Source organism: Ochotona curzoniae, unplaced genomic scaffold (assembly GCF_017591425.1).
Source record: "Ochotona curzoniae isolate NIBS_2020 unplaced genomic scaffold, NIBS_Ocur_1.0 contig_883, whole genome shotgun sequence".
NCBI classification, from domain to species: domain Eukaryota; kingdom Metazoa; phylum Chordata; class Mammalia; order Lagomorpha; family Ochotonidae; genus Ochotona; species Ochotona curzoniae.
Window position 1 is genome coordinate 27,268,018 of NW_024466599.1, and position 24,353 is coordinate 27,292,370.

A 24,353-nucleotide genomic window follows, 5' to 3' on the forward strand; every position below is an offset into this window, starting at 1 on the left:
GGTTGACATTTTTAGAAATGCCAGCCCAGCCACTGTGGAGGTGGGGCTTTGCTGGAGGTAGAGGGGAGTTAAGAGGGTGCTTCAGTAGGCCGTGTGAGAGGCGAGGAGGACCTACACACAGGCTAGACGGTGGAAGGTGGTATTATGAAATTGAGGTAAAGATTAGGAGACCTGAGTTGACTAGAAGACTGATGGCTCCTGGGTTGCTAGGATGGCTGCACTGAATCGTGAAGAGCGGAGGTGGGCACAGAGGTGAGGGGCAGGTGGGGAGAGCTACGGGACGGCTCTCAGAAATCTACATTGGAGGTTAAGGAGCCTATGGAGCATCCAGTAGACGGGACCAGCGTCAGTGGGCCTGATGAGGGTGCTTGCTGGGAGGGAAGTGAGAGCTGGAAATAGTCGGTATAAATCAGTAGATGCTCTGTAGCTTAAGCCAAGTGAATTTCCCAGGAAGGTCTCGGAGATTGAGGAAAGCAGTGGCCTGAGGTCCAAAATCAGGGGTGTCCTAGGAAACAAGCTCCAACATTTAGTAAGGCCCGAGAAAGGTCACCACTAACTACCTAGGGGAAGGACCAGAGGTGCAAGGCACAGAAGGAGTTAAAAAGTGGGTGTCTTGGAGCGGCCAAGTGTGTCAAAGACGCCAGAGAGGTCAGCCTTGGAGGAGCCCTGGAGAAGGAGGGTGGCCGAGTCATTGTTACTGTGGGCTCCGCAGTCAAGGTCAGAAGCCAGACTGTGGGAGCGGAGAGTCAGGGAGGCAGGCCAGGGAGTGGCTCCCAATGGAGGCAGGGCTCTTGGTGCGTAGAATCCTGAGCCACACTGCCAAATTCTGATCCACTGGCTTTGATCCCTGGTGGGAGTCTGCCTAAGTGAGTTCACAAGAGGAACTGGTGCCAAAACACACACACACACACACACACACACACACAGACTGTGAGCAAGCACTGAAAGAGAACTCAGCCGGGAGGTGGCGCACACAGGCAGGTGTTTTTAGGGGAAAGGAGCTGGTTCGCAGGCAAGTCAAAAGGCTGCGGATCCGGTCAAGAATAAAGACCGTGAACTTGAGGCAGCCTTCTGTGGGTTTTCTGATTCTCAATACATGGATTTGAGAGCAGAAAGGGAGACTAGGGGGTTAGTCCACGGCGGGGGGTATTGTCAGATGGGGGCGCTGGGCAGGAGGTGGCTGGATGCGTGTTCCTGGGGCCCAAGTCCTTAACAGGGGCTCCAGGTAGGCATCGGGGAACATAAGCGATACATGACCATGGATCCTGAAGGCAAGAGGTTTGGGGTAACCCTGGTGCCTGGCCGTCTCTCTAGCAGGAGTGTGCTCAGAGACTGATGAGAGAGCGTGTGGAAGGGACGGGCAAGCTTCATTGATACTGGCTAGCAAGTCCCTAGGGACCATCCTCCTGGGATTTCAGACAGAAAAATGCACCACGATGGAAATGCCTCAGGTGGGCCTGACCGTGGGAAGCACAAAATTGCCCCTTTTCACCTGCAGAGGTGTGCTGGGTGTAGCACTGGATGTTTTCAGATGTCACGTGATGTCCTAGAGTGATACCCTCCCCCACTGCAAGTCAAAAAAGAAAAAAAAAAAAACAATCTGAAAGTGCTCAATGGAAAGGTAACAGAAAACTAAAGCCACAAACCCAAAGCACCGGCAGAAGGGGAAAAAAATGTACACGGGCTTTGAGGTGGAGTGTTCTATGAAAATGTATAGAATTGGTCCCTAAAAAAAAAGTCCCAAGGTGCTGTACTTGCCAACCACTGGAACGAAGCAAAAATTCCCACCCGAGGTGTTACTTTTAATTATCATTCTCTTTATGATGTTTCCTAAAATAATAGCAGGCTTTCTAGAGATGATTTGCCAGGACAGCTTAATTAGGCATAAAGATGAGTCCCAGTGCCCAAGAGCCCCATTCCCACAGGCCTGCTTATGCAAATTGGACTGATGCGCTGAGCCCAACTCAACTGCAAAAACCGACATCACAGTAGCAACCCGGCTGGCAGTGCAGCTGGCCCGTCCCCATGGAGACCAGACTCTGGCACCAGGCTCTTCCTGTTGCCCCAGCCTGCCTTGCATGCTCGCTCGCACAGATGAAGGTGACAGCCCGGCAGAGCTTGCTTGTGCCTCGCATGATCTCTACATCCATGCCTCTCTGCTTTCCCCAGGCACAGGAGTCACTTGGGAAACCCGTTACAATGCAGGTTCCACCTCGGTGCTCCGAGTGGAGCCTGTGGGTCTCTGGGACAAGCCGACAGGTGATGCGGGGCTCTTGCCCTGAGACAGCTAGATAGCAGGCTGCGGAGAACTCCGAGCAGGCTCGTGTGATCTTGGTTGCTGTTTCACTTTTTGCTCTCCTCCTCCGCTACTCCCCCATGTCCTCACGTTGTCCCCTTAACTACGTTTTCTCATCGCCTCCTTGCGATGCTTCACCCTCCGGCCTCTGGGCTTCTCTCATCGAAAGCCATCCTCTACAGGTTAGGCTGGGAAGAGCCTCTCTCATCCCGTGGACTCACCAGACAGGCAAGCTGCAATGGTGCTTCAGACAAGGAAGGAAGCTATCACAGTGTGTCCCCCACGTGGCACAGTTGCTTCACTGTGTTTTGTCCCATGGGCCAGTGGTCCTACAACCCTAAAATATTATGGCTGGAAACCACTACCCGCTTATCCAGTATTTGAATCCCAGACAACCGGGCTCAGCAGTTCTCGGGGGCCACTGGCACAGGATGCTCACTGTCCACCCTGGATTAGCATTGGCATCAAGGCCTCCCTGATAGGGAGCTGACATCTGTCTGCCTGCAGCTGGCTCGTGCTTGGTCTCCTTCCGGACCTGGGCTCCCTGTGGAGTAGGCTGAAGACTTCAGAAGACACTGTCACATCCCTCTCATCTTTTTTTTTTTCTTCAAGATTTTTAAAAATTTATTTCAAAGGCAGAATTATAAGAGAGAGAGAGAATCTTCCATCCACTGGTTTACTCCCTAAATGGGCGAAACAACCGGAGCTTTGCCAGGCTGAAGTCAAGAGCTTCTTCCCGCTTTCTCGTGTGGGTGCAGAGACCCAAGCACGGGAGCCACCTTCTGCTGCATGCCAAGGAGCATCAGCAGGGAGTCGGACTGGAAGTGGAGCAGACGGACTCCAACTGGTGCCCACAGGGGCCTTACCCACTACGTCACAGCTCTACCAGCCTCCTGACCTTGAGTCTTTTCTTCAGGAATAACACCTGAGATCTTCCAGCCAAGGAGTGGCTGTTCTAGTCCCTTCCCTATGGTCCTGCTTCTTTGGAACTTCAAGCCTGCCCATTTAAGATGCCCATTTTATGGAAAATAGTACTGTCCATCACCCCACTTCATTACAGAGCATCTTTGTATTATTCCTGTTGAACTAATGGCCAATCTATACCCTTCACATCACTCACTCCACGCCTGTTTTGACTCAGCTACATCTTTCTCTAAGTGTTGATAATTATAATACTTATACCAAACATCTATGAAAGTGTAGCATGGGGCCCAATGCGGTAGCCTCGTGGCTGAAGTCCTCGCCTTGAACGTGCCATACAGGCGCCAGCTCATATCCCGGCTACTCCACTTTTCTTCCAGCTCCTTGCTTGTGGTCTAGGAAAGCAGTGGAGATTGACCCAAATTCTGGCACCCTGCACCTGCATGGGAGACCTGCAAGAAGCTCCCAGCTCCTGGCTTCGGACTGGCTCAGCTCCAGCCATTACTGCCACTTAGGGAGTGAACCAGCGGATGGGAGATCTTTCTGTCTCCTTCTCTCTGTAAACCTTACTTTTCAATCAAAAATAAATAAATAAAGCTTTTAATAGACACTATCAAAAGGCCAAATGTAAGAGTTATGAGAGTTCCAGAAGGTGCAGGAGAAGCTGGGCTTAAAAGTGTATTTAATGAAATAACAAAAGAAAATGTCCCTAATCTGGAGAAAGAATTGGGAAACAACATCCAGGTGGGGCACACAACTCCCACAGACAGATTAACCTACTGTGCCACGGTGCTGGCTCCACCTAGCAGCGTCTTTAGCAACTGCATGATACACCAACCCCAAAAATAACGTAATCTTAAATGACTAGCTGGATGTTGCCAGACCAGGGTGGGTCTAGGGGCCATAGAAAGAACATTACACTTACAAGAAAGGCCCCAAGGACACGGTGCATTTGGGTGGGAAAATTCCACACTTTTTATACATCTGAGCATGAAGCCCATGAGGGGCAGGCATGTCAAGGCATGGGGTTGGGAAAGATGGATTGGAACTTTATTCCTTCTCATTTAGCAAAAATTCTACTTTGGAACTATCCTAAATTTATAATGGCCTTTCTGCCATTCTTTTTTTTTTTTTAAGATTCTATTTTATTTTTATTGAAAAGTCATACACTGAGAGACAAAGAGGAAGATCTTCCATCTGCTGACTCACTCCCCAAGTGGCCACAATGGCCAGAGATGAGCTGATCTGAAGCGAAGCCAGGAGCCTGGAGCCTCCTCCGGGTCTCCCATATGGGTGCAGGGTCCCAAGGCCCTGGGCTGTCCTCAGCTGCTTTCCCAGGTTACAAGCAGGGAGCTGGATGCAAAATGGGGTCACCAGGGACACAAACTGGTGCTCATGTGAGATCCCAGTGTGTGCAAGGCTTTAACCAATAGGCTACTGTGCCTGGCGCTCTGCCATTCTTCAAATCTTAATCTCTTCGGCCTCTGTGGTCTCGAATCTGGAGCTTTATTGAGAGCTGTCATCCTGAAGATGTTCTAGCGTATCACTTACCAGGTGTTTCCATACAGGGATGGATGTTGTGGCTCAGCAAGTTAAGCGACCACTTGCAACACCCACATCCTATAGTTGAGGGCCAGCTCAAGTTCCAGCTTCTCCACTTCTGATTCAGATTCCTGCTAGGCAGTCTGGAAGGCAGCAGGTGTTTGAGTGCTGTGGCCCTGGCTTCCAATTGGCCCAGTCCTCCTGGCTGCAATGGCCATCTGGGGAATGAGCCAATGGAAGGACAGTGTCTTCTCCCATTGTGCCTTTCAAGTAGACAAAAATAAATAAACATGTCAACATATATGTCCATGTCACGTTTAGCAGAGGAAAAGCTGAAAGAAACACTGATGTATAGATTACACAGTATCAGCAAAACTGGCCTGAGACTTGACCTGTGTTTCTCTGTGAAAAGCCTGCAGCTGGGCCCGGCGCAACTGGTTAAGGTCCTCGCCTTGCACACCCGGAATCCCATATGGGCACCGGTTCTAATCCCGGAGGCCCCACTTCCCATCCAGTTCCTTCCCTGTGGCCTGGGAGAGCAGTTGAGGATGGCCCAGGGCTTTGGGACCCTGCACCCGTGTGGGAGATCCGGAAGAGGCTCCTGGCTTCGGATTGGCTCAGCTCCAGCTGTTACAGCCACCTGGGGAGTGAATCATCGGACTGGAAGATCTTCCTCTGTCTCTCCTCTCTGTATATCTGCCTTTCCAATAAAATAAAATAAATCTTTAAAAAAAAAAAAAGCAAAGCCTGAGGCTTTTGATGCTCCTTAAAATCTTCTCCCTACTTGCATGTTTTAAGGGGAATAATTTTTTTTAAAGGTTTATTTATTTTTATCACAAAGTCAGATATACAGAGAGGAGGAGAGACAGAGATGAAGGTCTTCTGTCCAATGATTCACTCCCCAAGTGAGCGCAATGGCCGGTGCTGCGCCGGTCTGAAGCTGGGAACCAGGAACCTCTTCCAGATCTCCCATGTGGATGCAGGGTCCCAAGGCTTTGGGCCGACCTGGACTGCTTTCCCAGGCCACAAGCAGGGAGCTGGATGGGAAGTGGGGCTGCCGGGATTAGAACCGGCGCCATATGGGATCCCGGCGTGTTCAAGGCGAGGACTTTAGCTGCTAGGCCACGCCGCCGGGACTGGGAAATAATTTTAAGCTGTTTGACTGCCCTGGCGCAACTGCATTAGGACTGTCCTAAGGGTTCAATTTTGAGTCATGCATGGGATTAAGGAAGAATTAAATACTGTAAGCACCATCCTAGCTTAGAGAAGAAAACACAGCAAGTGACCTTGCAGAATATGAGTTGGTAAGATTATTTTTTTTTTTTTAAAGATTTATTTTTTTTATTATTTTTTCATTGGAAAGGCAGATATACAGAGAGGAGAGACAGAGAGGAAGATCTTCCATCCGATGATTCACTCCCCAAGTGAGCGCAACGGGCCGATACTATGCCGGTCCGAAGCCAGGAGCCTCTTCCGGGTCTCCCACGCGGGTGCAGGTTCCCAAAGCTTTGGGCCGTCCTCTGCTGCTTTCCCAGGCCACAGGCAGGGAGCTGGAAGGGAAGCGGGGCTGCCGGGATTAGAACCGGCGCCCATATGGGATCCCGGGCGGCAAGGTGAGGACCTTTAACCACTTGCGCCACCGCGCCGGGCCCAAGATTATTATCTTCTCAAGCCGAGAGAATAGCTGCTACTTTTTCCCAGAGTAATTATTTCCTAAAGAAAGCACTTGTGCCTTTCTCACAGCCCGTGGGGAGCGGGGGTAGTGATGCAGAGTTCACAGGACGGGGAGACCAGGTGCATTACCACCACCTTGGAATTGATGTCCGACCTTAAACATCCAAGTTGAACTAGTAATTGTCCCAGAGCTCTGGGGCAATGAGACTTAATTTTTATTCCAGGATGTTGTAGCTAAAGAAACATCCCAAGTAGAGGTATATGCAAGGTGCGCAAAGTGATAGTGTTTTAGCTTAAAGATGAGAAAGCGAACACACACACACACACACACACACAGCACGTGAGCATGGCAACCCCACACTAACAGATGCCCATCATGAGTGGGCAGTGGGCCAGAAGGAGAAGGCAGGGGACGGGAGAGAGCAACTCCCAGCACCTCCTTTTACAAGGTAGAGGGGTGGAGCCCACTACTGACAAAACCACCTGGGCCTTTTAACTTGTGCTCCATAAAATTTCTCCACATTTGCATGGCTTCTTCCTCACCAGGTCCCAGGAGGGGTAAATGTATTTGAGGAAAGGAGGGGCTTTGACGGATAAGTAGGAGGATGGGATTACACGTGGGTTGGGGGCTCGGGGTTTGGGACTTGAAGGTACACCTCAGCTCTGCAGATCCTACCACCAGAACCTGCCCAGGTTTGGACCACTTACCCTGTGGAGCAAGTTCTTTCTCGTGTTTCTAGCACCACCTACTGGTGCCTCAGCGCACCTGCAGGTGAATCCTGAGACCTAGAAGCGAAGAGGAAGGGGGGAAAGGGAGGGTGGGCAGAAGCACAGGGCAGACTCTGCTGAGAAAAAGAGAATTCGGGTGCTTTTGAGTTTGACAGCAAGAAGTAGCCACCATCCCTTCTTCCCCTGTAGATACAGGAGGAAAAAAAAGAAAGAGTTGAAACATTTATTCACCCACCTTCCTCTGTGCCTTGACCTTCCCCGCCCTGTAATCAGGAGCACTCCGGGACGTGCAGCCTTCTCAATTATGTGAACAATATTAAAAATAAAATAATTTGAAAAAGGAAGATAAGTATGGAGATGGGCCACTCGATGTGTGTGAAAGAGAGAGCGAGAGAGATTGAGTTGGATTCTGGGACATCTTTGTCATATCTCTGGAGCGATGCATGAGAAAACGGGAATGGAGGCTACTTCCCCTGAAAGAAAGTGGAGATGTGGCCAACAAAACCGACAACAAGTCTCTTATTCTGTACTATTTTCTACCCTTTTACATTTGTTAAGTTTATTACATGTACAAGTATCATCCAAATTCAAAAATTAAGAAAGAAAACCGTGTCCCCTGAAATGGCTTGTCCTGACATCTGAACAGAACTGGAAGGGACAGGACGAGAGGTGGTGGAACAGAAGGGCTCCATGGTCAGGGGCTGTGGGCGGCGGCACCGCCTCCCTGCACGTGACGCTGGGCCCACTGGTGAGAGCCGTCTCCTTCCCCCAAGTCTCCTGTTGAGATGATTTGCACAATATTCCCATTGCTCTTTTTTCTGCCTCAAAGTCCTGATACTTCTCGGTGGTTTCAATACAACAGAAAAAGTTGCAAACTAATTTTACAGATTGACCGAGTCAAAGATGCCAGCAACTATCAAGTTCACTACCAACGATCATTGTAGGTCCCGTGAAGAAAGAACACCCATGCCAGTTACACCATGAGATAAGTTCAGAGATTTTTAAAAGGTGAAAACAATCGTGTCTTTGGATCAGTGTTGTGGCGTAGCGGGTAAAGCCACTGCCTGTGATGCCTGCATCCCCCACAGGCACCAGTTCCTGGCCCTGTTCCCCCTCGGACCCAACTCCCTGCTAATAGCCTGGGAAAGCAATGGAGGATGGCCCAAATGCTTGGGCCTCTGCGCCCATGTGGGAGACCAGAAGAAGTTCCTGGCTCCTGCCTTCAAGCTGTCTCAGCATTAGCCATTACAGCCATCTGAGGTATGTACAACAGATGGAAGATTTTTGTCTCTCCTTTCTGTAACTCTTTTACATAAAAATAACAGCTAGAACTGTACCAGTCAGAAGCCAGGAGCCTAGAAATTCTTCCAGATCTCCCACTTGGTGCAGGGACTCAGCTTGGCCATTTGGAGAGTGAGCCAGTGGATACAATACCTCTCTTTTGCTCTCTCTGCCTTTCAATAAATAAATACTTTTTTTTAAAGATATAACTTCAAAACAGATATTGTGGCACAGATATAAGTTGACACTAGAGACAACTGCATCCTATCAGTGCAGGGGCCTGAGGCCCTGGGCCATCCTCCACTGCTTTCCCAGGCACATGAGCAGGGAGCTGGATGGGAAGTGGAACAGCTAGGACTTGAACCGGCACCCATGTGCAATGCTGGCACCACAGGCAGAGAATTCATCTACTATGCCACAGTGCCTGTCCCTGCTCCAGGATTTTTAAAAACAGCTCCTGCTGTGTCTAGGGTGTGTCCACAGGCTGATGGGAAGATGCCTGGGGCAGGATGGCTGCCATTGACTCCACATGATTTGAGAATCATATCTCAGGACTTCTCTAGCTAGCCATTGCTGGTGCTAATGCGTGGTTATGAGCGTTGCGGTAAACTCCAGCAAGAAATGTCAGTAAGGAGACTGAATGAGTGGGGCACCCATCACCCTCTTACGGAAATCATGTTTCCTTGACTTTGACACATTTTCAAGTGTTAATGCCTGTGACTGTGATAACCACTGCAGGTTTGCAATCCACAGAATGTTCTAGCACCAAGAATTCATTCTCCTTCCCAACTCCCAGGTTCCTTTCTCTCCTTTGTGGGGGGATGCGGGGGTGGAGAACCGGTGGGTCCCCAGGAGGCTGTAGCCGCTGACTGCATCTGGGCCCTCACCACCTTTGCTTTTGGCCTCTTCCCACCAGGAGAAGTTGCTCCAGTGCAAGGAACTGCCTTCGACCTAAGGAAGCCGGTGGAACTTGGGAAGCACCTGCAGCAGTTCAGCATCAATGGCTTTGACCACAATTTCTGCCTGAAGCAATCCAAAGAAAAACATTTCTGTGCAAGGTGGGGAGCTCTTTGTTTACTATCTCAGTAGGGAGGAAGAGACATCAACTTGCATTTAAAGAACTTCTCCCCCTGGCATTAGCAATAGCAGTTACTCTGCTACGGGGACCAACTCCCACAGCCTGGATCTCTTCAAAACTCCCCGCCATGTGTGAATCTGTGGAGTTTAAATCCTTATCACCTTCCATTATCCCTGCCACCTACTCCCATGTCCTCATCTCTGCCCTCATTCTTCCTGCCTTAAGTCACTTCTTCCTGCACCAAACTCCCAGAGCCCTCTATCCTTTCTTGATCCGTGATCTATGTCCCGCCTACTCCCGCAGGAAGTCAGGGAAGTAAGTGATGGGTTCCCTGCAGCTGTCGCCACCTCCAGCTTCAGTCTGCACCCTGCTCACATGCACCTGCCTCTTCTTACTCAAGTCATCTTTTGGGAGGGAATCCTTGGCTCTAACCCAGGAGCCAATCTCTTGCTTGACGCTAATAATCAGTGCATGGCAGTACGATGAATGGGATTTTAAATACAGCAAATTGTTGTAACTCTATGGGAGATGGTAGGAATTCTCAAACCCTCTTTCCCCCAGAGTCCCGGCACACAGCCAGGCTGTGTCCCCCACCAACTCCAGTCGCCTTCTTTTCTGTGTCTATCACTCCTGTTTGTCCCAACCCCATGGGGTCCTCCCAGCTTCTTCCCACTTGCACAACTCCTGGTCCTCCTGGTCCCATGCATCTTTCGCTGAACCTCTTGGTGGACAACATAGGGGAGAAGGGGCATGTTGGCTGTTTCCATATTTGGCCTCTTGGTAATACTGTCAGGTGCAGGCCTTTCTGGATCTGTACCCCTTGATCCCAGGGGCACAGCCACGTAGGATCAGCTCTGGAGAGCTCTGGTTGTACACAAAGGAAACAGAAGATCTGGTGGGAGCCCACAGGGACTGTTCTAGGGGGAGAGCTGGTGAACAGGCAGCTGCTCGAACCCCAGGAAAGGGCAGACTTTAATAGCATCTTCTGTCTCAGCAGACACAGCCAAGCTGAGAGCTCCAACTGTCTAGGAGAGACTCCACCTTTGCAGCACCCTAAGCCGGTGGATCACTCCTACCTGCAGCTGCCTGGGCCGAGGCTATTCTGCCCTCTCCCCAAAGAAAAGGGGTGCTCCTGGGGATCCTTAAAATCACCCATTCCTGCAAGGGGTCAATGTTGTGGGGCAGTTGGTTAAACTGCCACCTGTGACGCAGCATCCCATAGCAGAGCCATTTTGAGTCGTGGCTGCTCTACATCCTTCACAGTTCTTTGCTAATGTGCCTGGGAAAGCAGCAGAGGATGGGCCAAGTGCTCGGGTCCCTGCACTCCTGCGGGAAATCCAGCTGGAGTTCCAGCCTGCCGGCTCCAGCTTACCAGCGCTGGTTGTTGCATGCCATGTGGGGAGTGAGCCAACAGATGGAAGATGCCTTGCTGTTTCTCATTCACTCCCTAATGCTGCCTTGCAAATAAATCTTGAAACAAATCTACCCACATGGCTTCCCTCACAAAGCTCCAAGAATTTTCCATGGTGCCCTTTCTACCTCTGTCCAGCACGCTCCCTGCCCCTGCCCTGTGGCCAGGTCTGCTTCCTGTTTTGATATGTCTTCCCAGCTCCTGCTCTCCCTGCCAGCACTTCCTCCCTGAACTCATCTGTGGCTTGTCTTTACTCCCAGGGTGCGTCATGCTGCAAGCGGGCGGGTACTAGAAGTGTACACCACCCAACCTGGGGTCCAGTTCTACACGGCCAACTTCCTGGATGGCACGCTGAAGGGCAAGGGCGGATCAGTCTATCCCAAGCACTCTGGTTTCTGCCTGGAGACCCAGAACTGGCCTAACGCAGTCAACCAGGTAAAGCACAGGCTGGCTTGCTGGAGTGGGGCTTTATCCAAGGTCACACTACATGACAGAGCTCACAGCACTCCAGCCTGTTGGTGTCAGAATTCCACGGTTCTGTCCCCCACGTCATGACAAACACAGAGCACACAGAGCCAAGTTACCAGCATGTTGCTTACATGTTTAAAAAGAGGTCCAGGGATGCACCTGCAAGGCCTCCGGGCAGCTTGGTGCTCCTCCTCAGCTTGGTGGACCCACGCATGTTCTGCACCCACGCTTTGAGACAGATCTTCCACAGTGGCCCTTCCTGTCTGCTGTCTCACAACCTTCTTTTCCAGCTGCTAAGTGTCAACCCCTGCTAAGTACCCTGCACCTTAGACCGGAGTGTAAATCAACATTCTAATGCGTGCATCGAGCAGCTCTTGCTACGACAGCGCATGCCGAGGGATGTGGTAGATTTCCATTCTGGTTCCAGGGCTTCCTCTCTTTGCAGACCTGCACGGCTGGCTTCCACAGAATCCATTCTGGAAGCACACCCAGAATGACTAACGATGTGTCCTGCTCGTTTCCCCATTTTCACAGCCCAACTTCCCTCCTGTGCTGCTGAGGCCCGAGGAGGAATACAACCACACCACCTGGTTCAAGTTTGCTGTGGCTTAAGGAAATGTGCACACTTGATCCTGCAGAGAGCAGACCAGGAGCCCCCTCCGCAGCCGTCTCCAGTCTAGAGATGGGGGCGAAGACTGAGAGGCCTCCCAAGCAATCCCACAAATTATAATTGTATGAATGGTAGCCGACTAGATAATCAGTCTGAATGAGGATTTCCTTTCCCAAGCCTGACTCCAGGCCATGTCTAACGATCAGCTCTCCCAGGCAAGTAAATTCCAACCACAAGTGTCACCAGCTGATGCCCAGAAGTCTTAGGCTGCTATTGGTTCCATCTCTTCCCCACACCGTGTTCTTTCCTACTGCCCACTCTTCCTTTGATGCTGCTATTGTCATTTTTCCCTCCTCCTGTGCCCACAACCCCTTTCAAATCAAGAGTGATTTCCAAAAGTTGTGCCAGCTTATTTAGCACACCACCAGATGGGACTCTGTGCCTCCAGGAGGCAAGAGATGGTTAAGGGGAGAGCCTGATGGAGTTTCAGGCTCCTGGCTTCAGCCCCACCCAGCCCTGGTGGCTGAAACCAGAGAGCAGAAGCTCAGGCCCAGAGAAAGAGAGAGACCTGCCACAAGCTACTACAACTGTTAGCCAGGACTTGACTTCTGGTCATGCCAACTCACGTCATTGTCTTTGCTTCCACCAGAGCCTTTCCAGGGTCACTGAGGGGCAAAAAGGAGTATGAGCCCTGCTCTGTTAGAGCCAACTTCTCTTCCCAGAGCCACTTTTGCAGGAAGTATTAGGTTGAAGTGAGCTCTTAGCCTTCAAAGTGAAGTCACTTCGGGGGAAAAGATCAAAATGTCCACAAAGAACCATTTAAGAATCTGCCTTTGGGGTTAACTGAGAAAGCCCTGCCCAGCCAAAGCAAGCACAGGAAACAAGTCCTGGGAGCTGTGCTAGGGTGAGGCCAGCGTCAACCCCCTCCCTCGGCCAGCTCCCCATGTGCCAGCCCAGTGAGGGGCACACGTCGCACAGGGAGCAGATGTAGCTAAGTGGATGAGGCTAGGGGCTCTTCCTTTTCTGGGCCACATAATCATCAGTGATGGGTATGGGTTGTTGATTTCCAAATATATTTGTACCATTTCTCTACCACAATCAGTTGAAATAAAGCCAAAATCTGACTCTTGAGGAGACTCCAGTTTCTTCAGTTTTTTAAATCTTCAGGCACAGGCCTTTGGGAAATGGTCAAGGTTATGGGCATGTCAAATTCTCTGTCCTATGACAGCAAAAGATGGCTGGGAGGAGGAGATATAGTACTGGAGTGCACGGTCACCACTCATCAACACTGCTAGTTACAAATCTTAAGAGAGGGAGAACTGCAGAGTGCACATCCTGGATCTTGTCTGAAGGGAGACGGGACTGTTGGTGAAGTGCAACACCAGTAAAATCACACACTGGCTTCCTCTGGGAGGAAGAGGACTTGCACGTTGGGCCATCTGTCAGTTTCTCCAGCCAGGGACCAGGGACCTCTTTGCTCTACAGGACTCACCCCTACATGGCAGGGTTGTAGGGTCAGACACCCTGGCAAGGATTCCAATAAAATAGAATTAGGCAGTTAATGGAGATGAATCATGACCAAGAACTCAGCTGTCCAGAAGGCCCTAGAAGCAGGCTGCGGGGTGGAAGTACAGATTGTGCAGTGTTCTGGGCCCTTGCTCAAACCCAGGAAGGAAGGCAGACTCTAGGCTCAGCGCCCAGCGGCTCAGGCATCTGTCGTCCACCCTTTCATATCCTTCATTCCTACCATGCATAGGGCCTGGGAAAAGGACCTGACCGGGAGCCCACTAAGGACAGTGTCAAGGTGGCAGCTTATGTCATGCCTCATGATGGATCCCACCTGGACAGTCCGGACAGCAGTGCAGTCCTTCTCCAGTCCAAGCACTTATCTTCTCCCTGTACATTCCAACTTGTCCAGCTTGGCTGCCCAGCTCACAATAAAAACCTCTCAGATATTCTGGGTAACATTTGCAGCTATATTCAAGGAAGGGGATCAGTAGTAGATCTACAAAAGGCAATGCTAATAGTGAAAGAATCGACAAAACAATTTTGGCGCTCTAGAAGCCAAGCCAAGAAATGACATTCAAACGTCAAATGTCTTTACGTATGAAAAGCTGCTGGGCTCTGGGTGGGAACCGAGAGTCTTCCGCATTTCTGCCCAGGCGAGTCCCCATTCCCCTCCGTCCTCAGCTCATGGTGAAGGCTGAGTGAGGGCACAACCACAGAACAAGCGAGCACCTATGGGGGAAGGGAGGTCCATCGCATCTCCCTGGTGGGCAGCAGCCAAGCCCAACGATGGTGTCAACTGAAGCTATGATGTAGGTGCTGCATAAGCAGACCAAGTGTACGGCCTGGCAGCCAGCAGGTTCCTGGATGATGGGAGGCTGCATGCAAACACAGCAGAGCCCGAGGCCCAAACTAGCCACACACTCCCAGGGAACTCCCAATGAAAATAGATCAAAATAGATTTAAAAATATAATTTTAGGGCCCAGAGCCTAGTGGCTAAAATCCTCACTTCATACGCACTGGGATCCCATAGATAGGCACCAGTTCTAATCCCATCCAGCTTCCTGCTAACAACCTAGGAAAGCAGTCAAGGATGGTCCAAAGCCTTAGGACCCTGTACCCGTGTGGGAGAACTGGAAAAGGTTCTGGGCTCCTGGCTTGGGATCAGCTCTGCTCCAGCCATTGCAGCCACTTGGGGCATGAATCATCAGGCAAAAGATCTTCCTCTCTGTCTCTCCTCCTCCTCTCTGTATATCTGACTTTACAATAAAAAATAAGTAAATCTTAAATATATATAGTCTTGAATACCCAAGAGGAATTAAAATGGCACATACAGAAAAAAATTTAATACAAAGGCAAGCAGTAAGAGGAAGACAAAACACATGCAATGTGATAAACTTAAACCCAATGAGGTCAATAATGTCATTAGATGTAAGGGGTTTAAACCTCCAAATGGTTATTTGTCAGACTGAATTACAAAGCAAAACTCAGGGCCCGGCAGCGTGGGCCTAGTGGCTAAAGTCCTTGCCTTGAACGCACCGGGATCCCATATGGGCGCCGGTTCTATCCCGGCAGCCCCGCTTCCCTTCCAGCTCCCTGCTTGTGGCCTGGGAAAGCAGTCGAGGACGGCCCAGAGCTTTGGGACCCTGCACCCGCGTGGGAGACCCGGAAGAGGTTCCTGGTTCCCGGCTTCGGATTGGCGCAGCACCTGCTGTTGCGGCTCACTTGGGGAGTGAATCACCGGATGGAAGATCTTCCTCTCTGTCTCTCCTCCTCTCTGTATATCTGAGTTTGTAATAAAAATAAATAAGTAACTCTTTACAAAGAAAAGCAAAACTCAGTAACTATATGCTGTCTGAAGAGGCTTGCCTAATTTGCTCTTCACAAATAAGTTGCTGTAATCACAAACAACAATAGCAAACAACGCGATTTACTATTAGAACCAGAGATGCTTCATAATGATAAAGACATAAGCATATTAACATTTTTGAATCTATGTACGTAGCTAGCCAACGAACCTCGGGTGTTTTCAGCAGTAACTGTGGCCAGATGCCATCCCTGAGGTTGCCTTAGTTCCAAGCATAACCTAACAATTCTAGAAGCTAGCTGCTTGGAAAATGAGCATTTCTCTGAGCACAGTGACCTCTACTGGTACAAAGTTTAAATGCCATTTCAGCCTTTTGAATAGAAAGGTCCCTTGGTTAGAAATCATACAACTCTCCTTTGAATCACATACAAACGCTATCATTTCATTAGATTCAATGCCAATCTAACGACCCGTACAGGAAGAGCCCGGAGCAGAGGTCTTCAGTCCTGGTTGTGTATTAGAAGCAACAAGCAGAGCTGGCATGCTGTGTCACCCCATCAGCCTCACATCCCCTTTCTGAACACCTGCTGTTGGCATATGACTGCAGCCTTCTGGTAATGCAGACCCTGCGAGGCACCAGGGATGTAACGAGTTCCTGATACCCACAGCGTGAACTTGGACTGAATCCCCAGCTCCTAAGAGCATGCATGAGGCAAGCGAGTTAGCTGGTAAGAGGTCTCTGTCCACCAACAACCAAAAAAACCCACCAGGGGAAATGTTCAAAATGCTGATGCCCATATTTCACCCTCACTGATTTTGATCATAGAGTATGTTTCCTCTTAAAAGAAAAAAAAAAAAAAAGAAAGGTTTATTGGGCCTGGTGCAACAGCTCAATGGTTTAACCCTCACCTTATAAGCACAGGCTCCCGCATGGATCCTGGTATGTGTCCCAGCTGCCCTCCTGCTTCCCATCCAGCTCCCTGCTTGTGGCCTGGGAAAGCAGTGGAGGACGGCCTAAAGCCTTGGGTTCCTGCACCTGCGTGGGAGACCTGGCTCCTGATCAGCTCAGCTCCAGCCACTGCACCATTCGGGGAGTGAATCAGTGGATGGAGAATCTGTCTCTCCTCTTCATAAATCTGATCTCCTTTCCAATAACAATCTCTTTAAAAATGATGTCCTGAAAGGCAGAAGGATAGAGGAAAGACGGAAGGACAGAGAAACTCCATCTGCGGGTTCACAGCAGCCAGAAGAGACTAATGCCAGGCACTCCGTCCTGGTCTCCCATGTGGTAACAGAGGCCTAACACAAGCATTTGAGGCATCTTCCACTGCCTTCCCGGTTGCACTAGCAGGAAGTTGGACCACACCAGTATTCTGATTTAACAGCATTGCGAGCAAATGGTTTAGTCCACCGTACCAGCACTGCGGTACAATGGGTTAAGGCGCCACTAGAAAAACAGCGCTGGTTCTTGTCCTGGTTTCTGTGCTTCCAATCCAGCTTCCTACCAACTCCCCTGAGCAGGCAGTGCATGATGGCCCACACTCCTGCCATCCGTGTGGGAAACCAAATTAAAGTCCTGGCTTCTAGCCTCAGCCTCGCCCAGACCTGACTATCTGCAACCATTCGCAGGCAATCAACCAGTTGGATGGAAGATCTGTTACATTTTCAAATAAATAAATCTTAAAATGTTTCTGAACTCATTGGGTGGGCCCAGTACACAACTGTGGATGAACGCCACTGCCCTAGTATTCTTACACTCTGCGACAGTGAGTGCGTAAGCGCATTAGCTAGAGCTTCCGCACCAGCTGCATGAAGCACTTTCAAGCAGAGTCAAAAAAAAGCCTTCCCTCACCAAAGGTCAGGTCTTACTCCACAACCGTACCAATAACCAATAACCCAAGATCTCCAGGGATAACTAAAGATTGTAAAGTTGAAAATAAATGTTAATAAACTGGAGCTATGTAACTGTTTTCTGCAAAATGAAAGCTAGAGTACGTATTGCTCTGCGGACTTACAGTCTGTTAAAAGTATTCAACTCTGCCACTGTAACACGAGAGTGATGGACAATAGGTTACGCGAATGATCATACTGTGTCCCAATCGCAGTTCATGGATACTAGAATTACATTGCCATGCAGTCTCCACGGGATGAAATGTTTTGCTTTGGTTTTCTTTTTTTCAACCACCTATGTACATAAAGTCCTCATTAGCTCATCCAATAAGTGAAAACCACAGCACTGAATGGTCTGCAGGCCATAATTTGCTAGTGCTAGGTTCCGGGAGGAAGCCTCTTTCCTACTGCCTCTCCTACCACTCCCCATATTGGCAGATGTGTGGGGATCTGCCCCGTACACAACCAAGCAACACTGCCGTGGCCACCCCCAGGTGTCCCAACTCCACTCAGCTCTGACAGTACCTGCCTGGAGACAGTTACCAGACCCCACAGGTTCAGGGCTCGGTCGCGCAAAGTGCCCTCTGCTTGATACCAAATGTGAACAGACTGCCACCTGCTACAAAGCAGAGTTCTGATACACCTCTCCTCTGATCCAGTTTGCTCTAGCAGCTCACAGAACTAAGGGAAACACTTCAGGGAACAGGTGAAGAGCTGCACAGGTTGAAGTATGGGTAATGGGGCCCTGAGCTTCGAGGTCTCTCCACACGCAGCACTCTAGGTGCTTGCCAGTCGCGGGCACACTCTGATCCTGTCCTTTGGTTGATGGATTGTTTCATCACGACTGGTCACTGTCAATACACAACCTGCTCCCCCGCTCCTGCGGGTGGGAGTCACCAGCACCTGCAGGAAAGCTATCAAGCGTCCAGCCAGTTTGATACCAGAAACACTTATCCCACAGATGCCAAGACATTCAGAAGCTTTTTTTTCTTTCCATGGGGAAAAAAAAAATGTGAACAAACAGCCAGCGGCTAGCATTTGGCACAGCAGGTGAGCTCCACTCGGGGGTGGAGGTGTCGCAGTGCAGTGCGTTAACAGTTCTGCATAGCTGTCACTATGCCTTTCAAACAATGAAATCCTAATAAATAAATAAATAAATAAATAAAAGGATGCTGACATCCCATTTCACAGTCCTTGAATTCAAAGCCTGGCTCTCTGAGTCCAGCTCCTTGAAAATATGCATCCTGGATGAGCAGCCACAGGTGATTCCAACAGCTCCCGACTTCCCGCCCCAGCTGGGGGCAAGTAAACCAGCAAATGCAAGATCTCTTACAAATAAAAAAATTTTTTAATTATTTATTTTATATTTGAAAGACCAGATGACACAGAAAGATTCTAAAAAGATCCCAAAGCTTTGGGACCCTGCACCAACGTGGAAGACTTGGAAGAAGCTCCTGGCTCCTGTCTTCGGATTGGCTCAGCTCCAGCCGTTGTGGCCGCCTGGGGAGTGAACCAACAGATGGAAGATCTTTCTCTGTCTCTCCTCCTCTCTGTATATCTGCCTTTCCAAAAATAAATAAATAAATAAATAAATAAACCTTTAAAAAAACCCAAAAATAACCATTTTTTTAGGGGTATAGGATGCAGCCACCTCCAAGCCACTAAACAGCACAACCCGATCTACAGAACCACCAGGCAACTGACACTCATATGACACACAAATTGCTGGTCAAGGACTTGACATGGGCCAGGCTGCCTCACCTGCATTCAATAATTTTACAGGGAGGTGGGGCTAAAGCTTTCTACAGATTTCTACTTTTTTGAGTTATAGCCACTTTTATTGCAAAGGGAATCTGTACACCTTAACTCTAGTACTTTAATGGCTATCCAAAAGTCATGTACACAGGGATATCCTGAAAATACCGCCATCCCTTCCCTTCTGCATATTAGCAACCTGTCACTCCTGCCCAACAGTGCTCACAGCACTGAGGTCTCATTTTCTGCAGTCATCCTGGGTGAAAGCTGGAATGAGGTAAGTGCAAACATAATTTCTATGGCCAGTAGTTTAAGCTTCTATTTTTAGTGCGGACATAAAATATGGCCCCTGGGCCCAACACAGTGGCCTAGCGGCTAAAGACCTCACCTTGAATGCTCTCGGAGCCCTTATGGGTACCAGTTCTAATCCCTGCTGCCCCAATCCCTGCTGTCCCGCTTCCCATCCAGCTCCCTGCTTGTAGCCTGGGAAAGCAGTAGAGGATGGCCCAAAGCCTTGGACCTTGTACCCTCATGGGAGACCCAGAAGAGCTCCTGGCTCCTGGCTTGGGATCAGCGCAGCACCAGCTGTTGAGGTCACTTGGGGAGTGAATCATCAGATGGAAGATCTTCCTCTGTCTTTCCTCCTCTATATATATCTGACTTTCCAATAAAAGTATATAAATCTTAAACAAACAAACAAAAAAAGATATGGGCACTGGCTCAAGTCCTAGTTGCTCCACTTCCAATCCAGTTCCCTCCTAATGCCTGGGAAAGCAGTGAAGGATGATGGCCCAAGTTCTTGCACCCTTGTACCCAAGTGAGACCCAAAAGATACTCCAGGTTCTTGGCTTTGGAACAGCCCAGCTCTAGTCACTGGAACTGTCTGGGATGAACCAATGGGTTGAAGATCTTACTCCCATTTTCTCTCTATAAGCCTGCCTATTTTTCTTTTTTTTAAGATTCGTTTTTATTGAAAAGTCAGATCTACAGAGACAGAAAGATCTTCCACTCTCTGGTTCATTCCCCAAGTAGCTGCAACGGCCAGAGCCGCGCTGTTCCAAAGCCAGGAGCTGCTTCTGGGTCTCCCACATGGGTTCAGGGTCACTGTAACAGCTGCCTTTACTTATGCTCCGCTTCCCATCCAGCTGCCTGCTTGCAGCCTGGGAAAGCAGTTAAGAACAGCCCAAAGCCTTGGGACCCTGCACCTGCATGGGAGACCCAGAGGAGACTCCTGGCTCCTGGCTTCATATTGCCTCAGTTCTGCTATGGCCTTGCACCCGCCTGGGGAGTGAATCTACAGACAATCTTCCTCTCTGTGTATCTGACTTTTCAATAAAAATAAATCTTAAAGAAAAAAAAAATACCCAGGCCTATCAACAAAGCCTGAGTTCAAGTCCTGGATTTACTTTTGACTCGTGCTTCCTAACAACCTTCACACCCTGGAAGGCAGCAATGATGGTAGCTGGGTTCTTCCACCCATGTGAGACACATGGATTGAATTTCAGGCTTCTGGCTTCAGCCTGGCCCTGCACTGGCTGTTGGGGCATTTAGAGGTGAATCAGAGAAAGGAAAATCTTTGTCTCTCTGCCTTTTCCATAAAAACAAAACAAAGTTTTAAGCAGTGGAGCTGCAGCTAATCACTACCTGCAGAGCCTGCATCCAGCACGGGAAGCTCCGTCCCCCAGCCGCTCCACTTCCCATGCAGCTCCCTGCTAATGGCCTGGGAAAACGGCTGAAGAGGGCCTAAAAATTAGAGCTCCTATCGTCCCACATGGCAGACCTGGAGAGGCCTCCCCCCTTTCAAATTGATTTATCTTGGGCCCGGCGCCGTGGCTTAGTGGCTAAGTCCTTGTTGGGGTCCGTGCAGTAGATGTGGGGGACATGAAGGGGTGAAGAGTGTTGTTCCATTGCTGGCAGGGCCGCAAGGAATTTCCCACTGTTAGGCAGGGCCCGCCTGGCGGACGTCTCTACAACCACCTGAATGCAACTCCACCCTGCGGAAGAATTTTAGTCCATCCTGGCATTTGTTTGCTACTGCGAGGATGGCCTTTTGCTCAGTCTGAGCTTGGAGGTTAATGTCTTGCAAAAGGGCCCTCAGTTATTCCTACTGTCTTGGCTGTCCCCATTGAGCCTATGCTAATCAAGGAATCTAGATTTAGGCTTTCATTCTTTCCTCATTCTTTAGATTCCCCTTTTCTTTGTGATACAAGATTGAGTTGTAGGATAAGAATTGTAGTAGGAACTTCTAGGTACTGTTAGCAGAAACTTCTAGGTAATGTTTCTAGGTAAAACTATGGCAGAATTATTCTTAGAAATTCCCAACTTGACAGTGACGTAAAAAGTCTGAGCCAGAGTTTGACTGATTTTGTATAAATATAGTGGACAGCTTCCCCGCATTGTCCATTATGATCATGAAATCCTAGTGGTCCGTCTTTCTTTCCTCTTTACACCTCATCCTCGCACCCTTCTTGAGTTCTGAACTCAGCTGGAGCTGTTCTCCGGCAAGTCCTCACCTTGAATGCACCAGGATTCCATATGGGAACTGGTTCTACCAAGCAGCTCCACTTCCCATCTAGCTCCCTGCTTGTGGCCTGGGAAAGCAGTTGAGGACAGCCAAAGCCTTGGGACCCTGCACCCATGTGGGAGACCTGGAAAAAGTTCCTGGCTGCTGGCTTCAGATCGGCATAGTACCAGCCATTATGGTCACTTGGGGAGTGAATCATCGGATAGAAGATATTCCTCTCTCCCCTCCTCTCTGTATATATGTCTGACTTTGCAATAAAAATAAATAAATCATTTAAAAATTTTTTTATCTTAATGAAAACATTTATACTACCGTTTAAGAAAAAAATATGGCCAATGCTATGACTCAGTTGGCCAATTCTCCACATACAAGCACTGGCATACTATTTGGGCGCTGGTTTACATCCCAGCTACTCCACTTCTCATCGAGCTCCCTGCTTATGACCTGGGAAAACAGTGGAGAGCTCAAACCTTGGGACCTTGCACCTGCAGGGCAGGCCCAGAAAAAGCTCCTGGCTTCAGACTTAGCTCTAGCCGTTGCATTTGGAGGAAATGAGCCAGCAGAGGGAGTATTTTTCTTTCTGTAAATCTACCTTTCCAATAAAAGTTAAACTTAAAAAATAACAATAATCAACTCACCCATCAACACCCAAGTACTTAAAGGTGTCAGTAAGGAAACAGAGCAACATCCTGTGGCTACATACCCATAGAATAAATAGCCAATTATATTACAAAGAGGTCTCACTACTACAGAAGTTCAAATACATGGAGAGCAAGGGAACCCAAAGCAGATTTCTATTTCCAGACAGAGGGGAAAAAAAAAAACACATATTTTGCCACAGTTGCCACCAAACTCTGAGTATGCTCAGACCCAAGCTGCTGCTCCAGGCTAGGATCCATCCCTAGGATCCCTATACACACCTGCTGCTGTAGACAGAACTGCTGCCCTCCTGAGGCTGACACTGGCACAGCAGGAGCCCAGCAGTCTGACCCAGCTCACCGCTATGCACAAGGTAAGCACCTGGTCCAGCCCTGGCAAAGCCAATCAGTGGGTGGAAAATCTCCCTGTAATTCATCTCTCAAAACAAACAAAAACTTTCAGAAGACTAAAAAAAAGGACAAAGACCCTTAACAGGCCTTTCAACAGAGATGGCCAATCAGCATAATTCAGCATATGAAAAATGCTGCATGCTAACAAGGAAATGTAAATGTAAACATACAACTGGTTGCTAGTTTAAATGGCCACAGTGCACAGTGCAGACCGGAACTACTGGGAGCAAGCAGGCAGCTCTCCTGCAATGCTGCTGCCCATGCAGTCACATCCCACTGGGAGACCGCAGTCAGAATAAACACTCTTCCATACAACACAGCAATCATGCTCTTTGGTACTAACATTCAAAGGAACTGCAAACTACCACAGCTTACACATAAGCCTGCATATAACCTTATTAACCTGCTTCCTATTGGAAGTAACTAAGACAGCAGGTATGCAAATGTATCAACTGTGGTAGATCCCAACAAAGGATTATACAGAAGCCACCACTTCTAATGCCAACATCTCCTACCAGAGTGCCAGCTAAAGTCCCAGCAGCTCTACTTCTGATCCTGCCTCCTGCTAGCATGCCTGAGAAAGCAGAAGACAGCCCAAGCGCTTGGGTCCCCGTCACCCATACGCGAGACCTGGATGGAGTTCCCTGCTTCCGACTCTGCCTGGCCCACACCAGGCTGGCTTTGGCCCTTTAGGGAGTGAATCAACATACGGAAGATAGGTCTCTACCTCTCTGCTGCTTTCAATAAACAAGCTTTAATGGGGGCGGGGAAGGAACTATGATCAACTGACACACCAATCAAAAGGCCACGTGCTCTGAATCCCAGTACAGTGTAACAATCCAGACAAGTGGGGAAACTTCGGCAAGATCAGTGACTGCCTGCAGTTTGGCAGAATGAATAGGCAAAGCACATGATTCTATCAGCAGCGTAAGTACTATGATCAGAAAAGCTTACCGGCCTAAGCACTCGGAATACAGGACAAGGGAAGGGAGGTGTTTGTTGTTCATTTAACGGGTTTACTCCTGACCCGAATGGTTATTAACCTGCCATCTGCAACACCAGATCCCATATGGAGTACTGGTTGCTTAATATTTTTTTTGCCTCACTTATTCATTTTTGTTGGAAAGTCAGATTCAGAGGAGAAAATTGTTTGCCGATCCACTCCAAGTGGCTGCCAAGTGGATGGACCTGAACCAAATCAGGAGCCTCCTCCGGGTTTTCCATAGGTGCAGGGTCCCAAAACCTTGGGCCATTCTCAAATGCCTTCCCTGGCCACAAGGAGGAAGCTGGACGGTTAAGTGGAGTAGCCAGAACATACGGAATCCCAGTGCATGCTACTCTTGCCCTAGTTGCAGATTCTAACTTCTTGCTAATGCATCTGGGAAAGCTGCAAACTGGCCCAAGCACTTGGACCCCTGCCACCCACATGCCAGAACCAGATGGCATTCCAGGCTCCTGGTTTTAGCATGGCACAATCCCAATTGTGACAATTGGGGAAACAACCAGCAATCTTTCTCTTAATTCTGCCTTTCAAGTAAGCACATCTTTATAATTTCATAAAGTTCTAAAATTTTTTAAAAAGCTGTGTACTACTTTAAGAAAAAAGTAAAGAAGTTACTTTATAGGATCAGCACCATAGCCTAGCAGCTAAGTCCTCGCCATGCACAGGCCAGGATCCCGTATGGGGGCCCTCTAATCCCGTCCTGGGTTCCCTTCAGCTCCCCGACTCGTGACCTGGAAAAGCAGTAAAGGATGGCAGGCTTGCACCCCCGCACCCACGTGGGAGACCTGGAAGAAATTCCTGGCTCCTG

General features: G+C 49.2%; 1 protein-coding gene across 3 annotated transcripts in view; it reads left to right on the forward strand.

Moving 5' to 3' along the window:
- Window positions 1-13,139, forward strand: part of GALM (galactose mutarotase) — a 55,208-nt gene extending 42,069 nt beyond the window's left edge. For all 3 annotated transcript variants that reach the window (XM_040993108.1, XM_040993106.1, XM_040993107.1), the window contains 3 exons: window positions 9,360-9,501; window positions 11,193-11,367; window positions 11,935-13,139. In XM_040993108.1, the coding sequence (XP_040849042.1) occupies window positions 9,360-9,501; window positions 11,193-11,367; window positions 11,935-12,012 (395 nt within the window). In that variant the 3' untranslated portion in view covers window positions 12,013-13,139. The remainder of the gene's footprint in view (window positions 1-9,359; window positions 9,502-11,192; window positions 11,368-11,934) is intronic.
- Window positions 13,140-24,353: the final 11,214 nt, after the last annotated feature.